At 53.8% G+C, this 14,267-nt stretch overlaps 2 protein-coding genes across 2 annotated transcripts in view; both read left to right on the top strand.

Annotated features, from left to right (window-relative positions):
• The window catches only part of LOC146356776 (uncharacterized), a 143,373-nt gene extending 134,493 nt beyond the window's left edge, over positions 1–8,880 (top strand). Inside the window, 2 exon segments of the mRNA XM_084831956.1 lie at positions 7,086–8,069; positions 8,072–8,880. Coding sequence (XP_084688082.1) covers positions 7,086–8,069; positions 8,072–8,109 — 1,022 coding nt within the window. The 3' untranslated portion in view covers positions 8,110–8,880.
• On the top strand, positions 2,034–8,880 carry LOC146356777 (zinc finger protein 446-like). Its single transcript, XM_084831987.1, has 7 exons — positions 2,034–2,477; positions 3,154–3,280; positions 3,557–3,660; positions 3,854–3,980; positions 4,061–4,170; positions 5,513–5,605; positions 6,681–8,880. Exons 1-7 carry the CDS (start codon positions 2,118–2,120, stop codon positions 6,798–6,800), a joined length of 1,041 nt encoding a protein of 346 aa, XP_084688113.1. The 5' UTR covers positions 2,034–2,117; the 3' UTR covers positions 6,801–8,880.
• Positions 8,881–14,267: the final 5,387 nt, after the last annotated feature.

The raw sequence follows: 14,267 nt of genomic DNA, 5'->3' as shown, positions 1-14,267 counted from the left end.
GGCCTTCAGCATCATCTTCTCCGTTGCCGTCTCTTCTCTCTTGGCCAAAATGATCACTGTGGTGCTGGCCTTCCTGGCCACAAAGCCAGGGAACGGGGTGAGGGGATGGCTGGGGAAGAGTCTGGCCAACTCCAATGTCCTTTTCTGTTCCAGTGTCCAAGTTGTCATCTGCACCATCTGGCTTGGCATCTCTCCACCATTCCCGGACTCTGACATGCACTCCCAGCCTGGAGAGATCGTCCTGCAGTGCATCGAAGGGTCTGTCGCCATGTTCTGTGCTGCCCTTGGCTACATGGGCTTCCTGGCTGCCATCTGCTTCACGGTGGCTTTCCTAGCCAGGAAGCTGCCCGGGGCCTTCAAAGAAGCCAAGCTGATCACCTTCAGCATGCTGGTCTTCTGCAGCGTGTGGGTGTCCTTTGTGCCCACCTACCTGAGCACGAAGGGGAAATACATGGTGGCCGTGCAGGTCTTCTCCATCTTGGCCTCCAGTGCTGGGTTACTGGGCTGCATCTTTCTTCTCAAGTGCTTCATTATTGTACTGAGGCCTGAGCAGAATACAAAAGAGCATCTTGTGATGAAAACAGAAGTCTAAATCTGATTCATGTTGTTACCAAATTGTGCTACTTTTTTAATGTCGTAGTCTGTGTTTGGAAAAAGAGGCCATTTCATTCTTACTAGCGATGGTAATGATCTCTCTCCAAGAGAGAAAAACCACACAGTCCCAATACCCTTGGACAGGTGAATGGCCTAAACAGTACTGAACTCTGTGCTTCTCTCACGCCTCCTTTGCTTTTACTTTTTACTTGACACAGTTCTTCAAAAGCCCCCTTTTAGAACAGACATGGGTTCTCTGCCTCACTGAGACTCAGGAGTCTCAACATGCCCCAATCTCCAGCTTCAGGAATGGGTCACTCTGACCCCAGGAAAGGTATCTTTGAACACTTAGTGGTCTATTTTCGGTGGTCTTTCTACGAGTGTAGACCCTACTGTACACCATCTTTATGCCGTGTGTGTAAGCTCAGATTTGGTCTAGTTTTGGAACTGGATCTTGCCAAAGCCACTTTGCGCAACTTGCCCCGGTGTTCCGGTGTCGAGGGTTGGGACTGGGGTTCCTGCACTGTTTTTTCCTTGGATCAGCCTGGGCCCTCCCAAGAGTCGGGATTAATGCAGCCTGGCAAAAACCTCAAAGGAACACGCGAGAGCGAAGCACGCAAAGCGCCACCGGCTGCATTTTGAGCCTTAGGCAACCGCCTTTCCCCACCTCTTTTTGTTACTGTGTACTAGGGCTGGCCTGACCCCCCCCCCCCCGTGTTAGAACAAACCTCCCCCAAATCCCTTTCCTTCGCCGCAACACTTGCCCAAACCGGTACGTTCATTTCCCAAGGGAGTCTGGGGCGCTGATTTGCTTAGCCCCCCTCGGACCTCTCGCACGGACAAGCGCGTCCCGGAGGCCGAGGCCGAGCGCCCCTCCGGGCTCAGCGGCCGAGAGCGACGCCGGGGTCCCGCGGGGCAGCTCGCCGGCGCTGAGGCCTCGCAGCCCGCGCGCGTGTGCCCGCGCCGCGGCCGCCCTGCCCTGCCCTGCCCTGCCCAGCCCGTTCCCCGAAGACGGCGGCTCGCCCGGACGTGCTTCGCGCTCCTGCTCGCGCCACGACCCCTCGCCGGGGAGCTCCGCCGCGGCCGCCACCCCTGCCCGCGGCCGGGCCGGCTGGGCTTGCGGGGGCCGCAGCCCGAGGCGTCCGCAGGGCCCGGCGCGGCGGGCAGGCGGCTCCGCGCCAGACCCCCGCCCCGCCCCGCCCCGCCCCGCGTGGCTGCAAGCAGCGGCTCCGTCCTGGGCTTCAGCCAGGGCCGAGCCTCTCCGGGGCGCCCAGCGCGGCCCTCTGGCCCTTCGCGCTGCCGCCCGGCCTCTGCCCGCGCCCCGCGCCGGGCGGCCGCTTCCGGGGGAGGCCGCGCCCCTTCCGGCTGCCCCGCGCGCCGAGCGGGGGCTGCCGGGGCGGGGCGGGGATCGGCCTGCGCCGCCCGGCCGAGGCAGGCTGGCGGGAGGCCCGGCCCGGCCCGGCCCGCGCGCTCGTGGCCCGCCGCGGCTCGAGGGCGGAATTCCGGGCCTCCTGCAGGCCGGGATGCCGCCGGGGCCGGAGGAGCCGGGCTCCGCGGGAAGGCGCCCCCGCGCCGGCCGGGGCGGCGGCGGCGGCGCCCGGCGGGAGGAGGCGCGCCGGCGCTTCCGGGGCTGCGGCTACCGGGCGGCCGCGGGGCCGCGGGAGGCCTGCGGCCGCCTCCACCGCCTGTGCCGCCGCTGGCTGGAGCCGGGGCGGCGGCCCAAGCGGCAGATCGTGGACCTGCTGGTGCTGGAGCAGCTGCTGGCCGTCCTGCCCGCGGAGGCGGCGCGCTGGGCGCGCGAGTGCCGGCCGGAGAGCAGCTGCCAGGCGGTGGCCCTGGCCGAGGGCTTCCTGCTGGGCCGGGCCGAGGAGCGGCGGCGGCAGGTGGGGGGACCCTCGCTCTGGGAGCCCCCGGGGCAGGGGCCGCCAGAATCCCCCCCAGTGTCACCCAGGAAAGGGTGCCCCCCCCCCCGAGCGCCCCACAGGGCAGCAGTTCTGAATGCTGGGATCTGGCTCTTCGGTGGGGAGGGCAGATCACAAGGCAGGTGAGGGGGCTGGGAGGTTCTGGGGAAGGAGGCCGGGGATCCTGCTCCAGCCAGCAGGAAGGGAACATCCGGGGGCTTCTCCCTCTCCTCCCGGTTGGTGTTAGGAGGGGCTGTGGGGCGCCCTGTTCCGGCCCTCTCCGAATGCCAGGGTTGATTTACTAGCCCCAGTCCAGAGATTTACAAGTGAGGGGACGTGGAGAGGACACTGGCTCCGAATGTGTGGATCTGGCTCTTCTTGGGGGGTGGGAGTGGGTCACAAGACAGTTGAAAGGGGTGGGAGGTTCCAGAGCAGGAAGAGGGGATCCCTTTCCAGCCAGCTGTACAGTTCTCCCCACAGGGAGGGAACATCTGGGAGCTGAGCAATGCGTTAACTGGGGTTGGGAGGCAGAGTAAGTGCAGAAGGAGGCCTGAATGCAAAGAGACCCGGAGACGCTGCCCTTGGCCTCCACCTGCCCCGCTCCTTACACAATAACATGACCGCACTTACTTCCCTGGCCTCCTCCCTCCTCTGCCAGGAGCAGGGGATGTTAGCCCAAGTAGCCACCGATTCTGCGGAATCAGAGAAGACTCCATCGGAAGCCAAAGAGAGGCCGTTGTTTGGAGAGATCCTGCAGGAGGGGGACGGAGCTGTCACCTTTCTCAGTAAGGAGCAATGGGACATATTTCAACATGGTTTCCCTCTGTCACCTACGTCTGACATTCATGGGCTTCTTTTAAGTTCCCCTTGAGCCTGTGTGGGGAGGGGAAACTTCTGTCTAACATGTGAAAAAAGGAGATTTGTTTCAGGAGACTAAATCTTTATATACATTGAATTATGAACAAAAGTCATGTGGAAAGATTGATTTCACAGTAGGAAATAAAATGCAAAATGCTTCTGAAGTATAAAGTGTCTTCTCACCTTCTTTGTCTTCCTCTTAGAAAATGGAATGACACTCGGGGATGGCAAGAGGACATTCGGGGCTGCTTCTTGGCCATCTCCTCTTAGTGTTGGAGTGGAAAGAGCTTCTGGGCAGCCGGAAGAGGTACGGGAGGCCTGGTTGCCTCGGCCCCCTGCACGTCTCCCTGGGCCAGAAAGGATTGTCCTCCATCCAGGTGGCTGCCAAGAAGGCCTTGAATGTCCCCCGGGGAGCCCTGGATCACGCAGGGGGGCCTCCGACCACCCCCCCTTCCTGCCTCTCCTGCATCACCTGCTCAGATAAACCCTTCCTTTTCCAGGCTCCGGTGACCTTTGAGGAGGTGGCCGTGCGCTTCTCGGCGGAGGAGGGGGCTCTGCTGGACCCAGGCCAGAGGGCTCTGCACAGGGAAGTCATGGTGGAGACCTACAGGACTCTGGCCTCCCTGGGTAAGGCCCCCTCTTTCTCTCAGCTGGCACATCTAGCTCACCCCCCCCCCCCACTCTCCTGCTCACTGCGTGCTCTGCAGCTCCAGCATCCCTGGCAGATGGCTGCCCAGTCCCTGCTGAAATACCTCCCCAAAAGGAGAGCCCACCGCCTCCGACGTCTGGCTGTCCCCCTGCTGAACAGCTCTCATTGGTAGGACGTTTCTCCTAATGTTTAGCTGAAATCCGCTTCCCTGCAGTTCCCACCCCTTGGTCCCAGTCCTGCCCTCAGGAGGAACAGAGGCAGCGTCTGCCCCATCTTCGGCACGGCTGAAGATTGCTCTTGTGTCGCCCTGTAGTCCTCTCTTCCCCAGGCTGTTGCGTCCTGCTGCTGGCTTAGGTTACGCTTGGGTTCCCTAAGGGAGCGATCCTTGCACGGGAGTGCTCCTCCATCCTGTCCTGTCCCCAGAGCAGCAAGGGGGGGGTGCGCAGGGCCCACCTGGTCTGCTGCTGAAGGGCGAGCCCCCCCCCCATCCCGCCACGTGACAAAAGCAGCACTCTGTAGTGTTACCTGGGGAACAGCTAGGGTGAAACAGAGAAAAGAGATGGGTCAGGGCCCCTGGTGGGTGGCAGCGGCTCTGGGGGATGGGAGTGGAGAGCTGGCATGGGCCCAGGGGTGGGGGGAGAGGGGGCAGCGGGGATTCTGCCAATGTTGGGTGTGGGCTTGGAGAGGGGAATGTGCCCTCTCTTCCCCAGCTCGTCTCCCTATAATGCCCAGCAGAAGAGTGAGGGCCTGGCAGGGGTGGGGCTTGAGGCTATATCCTACCCCCCTGTCCTAAACGGGGGGTGGGGGGGAGGGAATGCGCCAAAACCCATGTCTCAGCAGAGGTCAATGGCCGGAGGTGGGAGTGGGGTGGAAATTAAACCCAACCAAGAAATAGGAGTTGTTGGTCATGGCTGGCTGGGGAAAGCGGGCATCCATGGTGTCGCTGCAGTGGCACAGACCATCTCATTCTCCTGGTCAAGGTCTTCCACTCCCCTTCTGCTTGCCTTTCGCATTCTTACTCTGCCTTGGAAGCCTCCCTCTTCTGTTGCTGTTTCAGGAGGGCCTCCTGTCTCTCATCTGAAACCGAGCAGGGCACACCCTGCACGTCACTGGATACGTTCCCTCCCTTTCTGCCGTGCTCGGCATTCCAGATGACGCTTCCATTTCCACGGACTCCCCTGCAACGTGCCCCACTTAGCTCCCACACAGAACACCACACCACTGGCACCTGCTCCATGACTGGCTGCGTAGTACGATTGCAGAGCCAAGTCCAAACGCGTTCTGCTGGCAGGCGGGTGCTTCTTGGTCCAAGCAGGGAGCTCGGACTGCCCAGCCCTCTGGCCTCCCTGTGTGGAGGAGCCACAGGATCGGCCCACCCTCCCTTTGCCCTCAGGGGGGCTGGGGAGAATGGGGAGGAGGGGGAGGTGTCAGACTGGGGGCTTTGAAATCCCTAAGCAAATACTATAGACAGAAGTGCCAGAAGTAACTTCTCTGTTTTTATCTGCAAAAGGGCTTCCGGTTCCCAGATCTGATCTCCTCTCCTGGCAGGAAGAAGCAGATGATCGATTTGTCCACGGCTCTGAGGAAGGGGAGAGATCAGCAGGTGGGTGCTTAGCTCTGGCTGGACCTTTGGTCCACAGGCCTACCTGGATCTGTGTTCTCCTAGCAAACATTTCTCCTGGCCAAATGTCACCCTCTTGAGAGACCCGTCAGAGAAACAGCCTGGGAATATGTGGAGGGACTCGGTCAACTGGGAAAAGGCTAGTTGGTGTCTAAGGTGTGGGGGAAACAGCTGCTGAAGCCTTGAAAGACCATCCCCTCATTTTACTTTATATTATTTGTTATTACGTCATATCCCACCCTTTCACCTCTTGCGAATTGCCCAGGGCGGCCTTCGGGGTCCCCCTCCTCCTCTGCAGTTTATGCTCCCAGCAGCCCTGTGCGGTAGCTCAGCCTGAGAGTCAGTGACTGGCCCAGAGTCACCCAGTGAGCTTCATGGCTGTGTGGGGACTGGAACCTGGACCTCCCAGGTCCCAGTCCAACAGTCTAAACCACTACTCTACGCTGGCTCCCATATTCCCTCATACTATCTACATCGAAAAGAGATTGCATTGACTGGGAGTGCTCCTCCAAGGCAGAAGTCTTCCCAGCTCAGCTATTTTAGCATGTTCATCTGGAGATGCCCGGGGTGGAACCTGTGATCTTACCCATGCTAGATACCCAGTCTGCTTGGTCAGGTATCCTGCTCCAGAGTCTGTCAGTTCTGAGCGCCTGTTCCCTGTGTTGGGAACTCATAGATAGGCCAGGGGTTCTGTGGGTGTTCCATCGACCCCTCTGCCCAACAGTCTCCCTGCCCAAACTGGATTGCCCTATTGTTATTTGTACTGCTGCCTGGCTTTTATTATTAATTTTTATTTTATTGTAGTTCATGTTTTTACCTATTACTCTGAGTCATCTTGGGCAGACTGTGTCCTAATAGGTAGTCCGTTATTACTGGTATAAATTATATAAAATCTCTGTACACCACTCTGGTTATCAGTTCTGTTCATCACTAGAAGCTGTGTAATGTATTTGGAAGAACCTGCCGCTCCACAGAGTATTTTTTCCTCTGTTAATCAAAACAGCAAACCACTAGGTTTGTTCCCTCAATTAAGGAAAATATCTCTTCATTCTTTCAGCTGATGGGAGTGACTGGCATAAAAACAGCAAACAGCAGAGAAGGAAAACTGAAGATGAACAGCAGTGGCAGAACAAATCTGCATCGAAAGGGGCTGACTTTCATGAAATTGCAATACTAGAGAAACCTGTTGAAGGAAACAAACTAATGATTCAGAATGAAGAGAAAGTGTGGAAGCACTCTGAATGTGGAAAGAGCTTCAGTCGGCAGATAAACCTTATTGAAGAAATTCACACCGAAAAGGAAACATATAAATGCTTGGAGTGTGAAAAGCAGTTCATTTGTAGCTCAGGCCGTAACATGCATCAAAGTATCCACACCAGGGAGAAATACTATAAATGCTCAGAATGTGGAAAATGTTTCCATCTAAGCATGACCATTAAAACGCACCAAAAGATTCACAAAGTGGAGAAGCCTTATACATGCTCAGAATGTGGAAAGAGCTTCAGCTGGAGCTCCCACCTTAACTTGCATAAAAGAATTCACACAGGGGAGAAGCCTTATAAATGCTCAGAGTGTGGAAACAGCTTCAGTCATGGCCAAAGCCTTAAACGTCATCAAAGAATTCACACAGGGGAGAAGCCCTTTAAATGCTCAGAGTGTGGAAAGGGCTTCAGTCAGAGCTCCGAACTTAACTCACATCAAAGAGTTCACACGGGGGAGAAGCCTTTTAAATGCTCAGAGTGTGGAAAGCGTTTCAGTCAGAGCTCCCACCTTAGTTTGCATCATATTATTCACACAGGGGAGAAACCGTATAAATGCTCTGAGTGTGGAAGAAGTTTCAGTCAAAGCATGAACCTTAAAGTACATCAAAGAATTCACTCAGGTGAGAAACCTTATAAATGCTTAGAATGTGGAAAGAGCTTTCGTCATAGTTCCCAGCTTAACTTGCATCAAAGAATTCACACAGGGGAGGAGCCCTATAAATGCTCCAACTGTGGAAAGAGCTTCAGTCGGAACTCTTATCTTAAACAACATCAAAGATTTCACACGGGGGAGAAGCCCTATAAATGCTCAGAGTGTGGAAAGAGCTTTAGTTGGAGCTCTGACCTTAAACGTCATCAGAGAATTCACTCAGGGGAGAAGCCGTATAAGTGCTCAGAGTGTGGAAAGAGTTTCAGTCATGGCCAAAGCTTTAAACTTCATCAAAGAATACACACAGGAGAGAAGCCATATAAATGCTCGGAGTGCGGAAAGAGCTTCAGCGATGGCCCAAGCCTTAAACAACATCAAAGAATTCACACAGGAGAGAAGCCCTATATATGCTCAGATTGCGGAAAGAGCTTCAGTCGAAGCTCCCACCTTAAACAACACCAAAGAATTCACACAGGGGAGAAGCCCTATAAATGCTCAGCGTGTGGAAAGAGTTTCAGTCAAAGCATGACCCTGAAAATACACCAAAGAATTCACACAGGGGAGAAGCCATTTAAATGCTCAGAGTGCGGAAAGAGGTTCAGTCAGAGCTCCAAACTTAACTCACATCAAAGAATTCACAGAAAGGAGAAGTGATTCAAATGCTTATTAGACTGCTGAAAGAGTCTCAGTCATGGCCAAACCTTCAACTTCATCAAAGAATTCACACAAAGGAAAGACTTAGAAATGCTCAGTATGGAAACAGCTTTCTTCAAAGCACAAATATAGAATCACATTAAAGAACAACCAGAAGGAGGAATCTTGTAAATCCCTGGAATTTCTGGAACATGGGAAGATCCCCAGCTCGAGCACAGCCCTTCCTTTGAAAAGATTCAATCCCAGGAGATGCCGTGTGTGGTTATATGCTCCCTCCAGTATGGCTGTATGCTACCTCCAGTATTGTGTGAACAGAAGGCTGGACTAGATGGACCCTTGGTCTGATCCAGCAGGGCTCTTGTATTTTTATGTACATGTAGATAATTAAAACAGTTAATTTGACTGATCAAGTCTAAATAATCAACGTAGAATTCATAGAAGGGACCAACTGTATCAGTGCTCAAAATGGGGCAGGGACAACCATCCGCATGGGCAGGTGTGGGCACAGACTATTGGCTGGAGCTGCCCACCTGAGTAGTCTTAGATTAGGCTCCCACCTGCTCACCTGTTGGTGTTGCCTCCCGGTGACTGTGCGAATCCAGAATGCCCCAAGGGAAGATCCATGACATGTGTCTGATTGAGCCAATATGCCCCTCCACGTTCAAGAATATTAAAGAACATGTTTATGTTTCTACTCTTGTTTTTGTTTTTGCTGGGCTTTATTGGTTTGAATTGTTGCACACCACCCTAATGGCTTTTTAGCAGATAAGGTGGGGTATAGTTGCTTATAGAATCATAGAATAGTAGGGTTGGAAGGGGCCTACAAGGCCATCGAGTCCAACCCCCTGCTCAATGCAGGAATCCAAGTCAGAGCATCCCTGACAAATGGCTGTCCAGCCTCGTCTTGAAGGCCTCCAGTGTGGGAGAGCCCACCACCTCCCCAGGTAATTGGTTCCATTGCCGTATTGCTCTGACACTCAGGAAGTTTTTCCTGATGTTCAGTCGGAATCTGGCTTCCTGTAACTTGAGCCCATTATTCCGTGTCCTGCACTCTGGGATAATCAAGAAGAGATCCTGGCCTTCTTCTCTGTGACAACCTTTCAAGTACTTGAAGAGCGCTATCATATCTCCCCTCAGTCTTCTCTTCTCAAGGCTAAACATGCCCAGTTCTTTCAGTCTCTCTTCATAGGGCTTTGTTTCCAGTCCCCTGATCATCTTTGTTGCCCTCCTTTGAACCCTCTCCAGCTTGTCTGCATCCTTCTTAAAGTGTGGTGCCCAGAACTGGACACAGTACTCCAGATGAGGCCTAACCAGTGCTGAGTAGAGGGGAACTAGTACTTCCCGGGATTTGGAAGCGATGCTTCTATGAATGCAGCCCAAAATAGCATTTGCCTTTTTTGCAGCCACATCACATTGTTGGCTCATATTCAGCTTGTGATCGACGACAATTCCAAGATCCTTCTCGCTCGTAGTGTGGTTGAGCCACGTATCCCCCATCTTGTAACTGTGCATTTGGTTTCTTTTTCCTAGGTGCAGAACTTGGCATTTGTCCCTATTAAATGCCATTCTGTTGTTTTCTGCCCAGCACTCCAGTCTATCCAGATCACTTTGAATTTTGTTTCTGTCTTCCAAAGTATTAGCTATCCCTCCCAATTTTGTGTCATCTGCAAATTTGATCAGCATTCCCTGCACCTCCTCCTCCAAGTCATTAATAAAAATGTGGAAGAGCACTGGGCCCAGGACTGAGCCCTGCGGTACCCCACTCGTTACCTCTCCCCAGCTTGAGAAGGTCCCATTGATAAGCACTCTTTGAGTCCGATTCTGTAGCCAACTGTGGATCCACATGATCGTTGTTTCATCTAGCCCACTTCGAGCTAGTTTGCTCATCAGGATATCATGGGGCACTTTGTCGAAAGCTTTGCTGAAGTCGAGGTATATGATGTCTACAGCATTCCCACGGTCTACAAGGGAGGTGACTTGATCAAAAAATGAGATCAGATTTGTCTGGCAGGACTTGTTTTTGACAAATCCATGTTGGCTTCGAGTAATCACTGCATTGTTGTCAAGGTGCTTCCAGATGGATTGCTTTATGATCTGCTCCAGAATTTTCCCAGGGATTGATGTCAGACTGACTGGTCTGTAGTTCCCAGGTTCCTCCTTTTTACCCTTTTTGAAGATAGGGACAACGTTAGCCCTCCTCCAGTCATCTGGCACTTCCCCGGTCCTCCATGATTTCTCAAAGAGAATAGACAGCGGTTCTGAGAGCTCTTCTGCCAGTTCCTTTATGACTCTAGGATGCAGTTCATCTGGCCCTGGAGATTTGAACTCATTCAAAGTAATGAGGTGTTCCTTGACCATATGCCTGTCGATCTCAAGCTGCAATCCTGCCCCTTCAGCCTGTACTTCGCCTTTGCCAGGGGGGTCATAGACCCTCTTTTGGGAGAAGACTGAGCCAAAGTAGGAATTGAGCACCTCTGCCTTTTCTTTGTCCTCTGTTATCATTTTGCCATCCTTATTTAATAGCTGAACAACCATTTCTTTCCTCTGCCTTTTACTATGCACGTAGCTGAAGAAAGCCTTTTTGTTGTTTTTAGCATCCCTCGCTAACCTCACCTCGTTCTCCGCTTTAGCCTTCCTGACGCCATCCCTGCAATTCTGTGCTACCTGCCTGTACTCTTCCTTTGTTACTTGGCCTTCTTTCCACTTCCTATATGTGTCCTTTTTTGTTTTCAGGTCATCCCTAAGCTTTTTGTGAAGCCACATTGGCTTCTTCTGTTGTCTTCCACCTTTTCTTCTTGTTGGAATTGTTTGTGATTGTGCCTTGAGAATTTCCTTTTTTAAAAGTTCCCACCCATCTTGGACTCCTTTTCTCGCTAGCATTGCTTGCCATGGGACCTTACTGATCATTGTTCTGAGTTTATTAAAATCAGCTTTCCTAAAATCCAGGGTACGCGTTTGAGTACACTCGGCTTTTGCTTCCCTTAGAACCAAGAACTCAAGTACAACATGGTCGCTTTCCCCCAGAGTTCCTGTAACTGCTACTTTATCCACTAAGTCATCTCTGTTGGTTAGGATCAAGTCAAGGATAGCCGATCCTCTAGTTCCTTCCTCTACTTTCTGTAGGAGGAAGTTATCCGCCACACAAGTCAGGAATTTCCTGGAGGGGCCATGTTTTGCAGAATTTGTCTCCCAACAAATATCGGGGAAATTGAAGTCCCCCATTACTACTACATCATGCTTCCTTAAAACATTGGCTATTTGCTTTTCAAAAGTTTCATCCTTGGCTTCTCCTTGATTGGGTGGCCGGTAGTAGACTCCGACCACCAGGTTCCTTTTATTCTTTGCTCCATTTATTTCAACCCAGATGCTCTCGATGGGGCTACCAAGCTCCTCCTCCTGTATTTCTGTGCAGAGATATGTATTTTTCACATACAGTGCAATATACAGTGCACATACAGCTTGATGTGCTTCTTGGAATCCACACAGATATTTTTTGTCTGTTCTCTCCATTCTTTTGATTTTGTACCAGAATGTTTTCTTCAAATGAGGTGATGCTGGTTAACTTGCTCATGTGTCTCTCTGTTCTCTTTGGCTCTGGCCTCCCAGCAGCCCATAGAAAAGGAAGCAGGAAGGGGCTGCATGGAGTCTGGTTGGCAGCTCCCGCTTTCGGATCCTCATTCCTGTCAGGTGCTTGTCCTCGGCTTCCCTCCGTGTTCCTGCTCTGAGCAAGAGGGATCAGGTTGTATCCTGTGTGACTGTGATGGGCATAATCCGGGAGGAGGGGGGCTGTCTTTATCTAGCAGATGTCAGAAGGGTGCTTGAAAATTCTAGGTTGGCTCTGGCAATGTGGCGTCTTGCTCTTTTGCTCAAAGGTAGAGCTCTTTTTCTGTATGTATCAGAGTTAAGAGTGCAGTCCTGTGCCCCTTCGATGGGGCCTGAGTGGTGATAGGGGGAGATCTGAGCCCTCTGAGATCATGGACAGAGCTACAAGCTAAGAAGGAGAAATCTGAGAAGGGATTTCCCACTCACCCATGCCCACTCCTTCCAGTTGCTGCAGAATGGTCTGCAGGATGGTCTGAGCTCCATCTTCAGAAGAGGAAGGGGGGGGTGCCAGTTGGTGGGGAGGACAGAGGAGAAGCTGTGGGTCCACAGTGTTTTGTTCGCAACATAGCCCTGGCATGATCTTTTCCTAGAAAAAAAATACGGGAGCCAGGAGAAACTATGGTGCAAAATGTCTTCCATCACTTTGCTTTTGTAGGGGCCTGTGCTCTATGCCAGGGGGCAGAGGCTGAGGCTGGGGACCCAGTCCACCCCCCCTTGCTCCCCAGGCGGCCTTGCTCCCTTCCCCTTTCCCCAGCCATTCCACGTTTGGCGGTTCCCGGCTTCTGCGCAGTGTTCCTCCCATTTTGAAAGGCGGAAATGCCTCTCCCAGGGCTCTGTTCCTGGCAGGAAGAGACACTTTCAGCCAGAACGGGCTGGCCTTTCTGGCCCCGCCCCTTCCACCCTCAGCACCGCCCACTGCTGGGACACGCCCCCTAGAGCTCCTCCACCACGGCTTTCAGCCCTCCGTCTGCGAGAGCCCCCCCACTCCACGCTAATTGTGGGCTCGTTCCCCAGCTGGCAGTTCTTTCGTAACTCAAACGGAACCACCCACACAAGAGGGCGGCCTCAGCAGGCCCCACGGAGCCCCAAGGGTTGCAGAAGTACCAAAACAATGGGGGGGGAAGATCCCACAGCCATTTAGGAATCTAGTGGAATTGGGCCAGGCGCTGTGCGTTCGAGTCCAGTCTGGGAGCTCAGAGCCAGGCCAGGGCGATGACGCCGAAGGAGTTACTGGGAAACCATGAGCTGAGGGGATGGAGGCCTGGATTTGAGATGAAATAGAAAAATATGTTCAAGAATTCAACCAGCCCTAGTTATAAGGATTGCAGACACCTACTCTGTCTGAAAGCACTCTGAAGACTTGGAAGTACAATACTCTTTATTTCTTTTATTTATTCCTGACATTTCCACACTGTTCAGTATTTGTCCTGCCCGGCATGACTGGCTGTGGTGCTCCAGGGCCTGGGTAGAGAGAAGTTTTCCCCTCACCTGCCACCTGGAATTGAACCCGGGACCTTCTGCAGGCAAAGCAGGGGCTTAAAAGCGAGCCGCGGCCTTTAAAAGCAGCAAGCCACATCGTCCAAGAGTCGTGGGGGGATGGCATCATTCTCTGGCTGCAGTCGGTAACGCCAGCCCTCCCTGGGGTTCTCTCTCCACCAGGATTTGAACCCAGGACTTGAGGCTCTTTCCAGGGCTACGAGGGAGCCTCCTTGGTGTCCACTGCAGGGAATGTTACTCCTCAGCCAGAGATCGGGGGGGGGGGCATGAATCCTGCACCCCCTTGTAGTCTCGCCAGCCCGGTTAAAAGAGGCGCAGGGTTCTGGCTGCATCCAGTCCAGCCAGCTCCTCCTGCACCTCCTGCCATGCAGCCTCGTGGCCCATGCCGCGCTTGCCTGGCCCTCCCCGCTGCACTTGCCTCCCCAGAAGCTCTGTCTGCCGTGGCCTTGTGTCTTCGAAGCCCCGTGGCTTCCCGGCCCCTGCCTGGCTGTGTGGAGGGGGCCAAGGAAGATCCCAGCTTGTGGGGCAGCGAGGGGGGGGGGTCTTCGGCGGGACGGCTGAGCCCTTTGCGGCCGTGGGACTCTCCCTCTTCCAGAAGGGCATCTGCAGACGCAGACAGAGTCCCCCAAAGTTTTAGGCCATCACTGATGTGTTTGTCTTCAAGGAGCCACAGGACTCCTCGTCGTCGAGGCACACAAGGGTCTTTCCAGCACCTGAGGACCTTTAGCTGGTGGGGATGCTGCGGAGACACGAGAACACAAGGAGAGCCCTGCTGGGTCAGACCAAGGGTCCATCCAGTCCAGCCCTCTGCTCATGCAGTGGCCAGCTAGCTGCCGACCAGGAACCCACAAGCAGGGCACGAACGCAGCAGCACCCGCCCACCCATGTTCCCCAGCAGTTGGCCCCAGCCAGCCTGGGATCTTGTGCACATTCAGCAAGGAGTGTGCAGGGACATATCGGGAAAGAAGGCAAAGCTCTG

This window comes from Heloderma suspectum, chromosome 2, assembly GCF_057233095.1.
Source record: "Heloderma suspectum isolate Gila_16-S chromosome 2, 16-S_ref, whole genome shotgun sequence".
NCBI classification, from domain to species: Eukaryota; Metazoa; Chordata; class Lepidosauria; order Squamata; family Helodermatidae; genus Heloderma; species Heloderma suspectum.
This window is presented reverse-complemented; position numbering and strand designations above follow the sequence as displayed.

Bases quoted from the DNA above. Each gene is read 5' to 3' on its own strand.
- LOC146356777 (XM_084831987.1), top strand. From the start codon at position 2,118: ATGCCGCCGGGGCCGGAGGAGCCGGGCTCCGCGGGAAGGCGCCCCCGC. The intron at 3,661-3,853 runs GTACGGGAGGCC...TTCCTTTTCCAG, and splicing joins CTTCTGGGCAGCCGGAAGAG to GCTCCGGTGACCTTTGAGGA. The intron at 4,171-5,512 runs GTAGGACGTTTC...TATCTGCAAAAG, and splicing joins CTGCTGAACAGCTCTCATTG to GGCTTCCGGTTCCCAGATCT.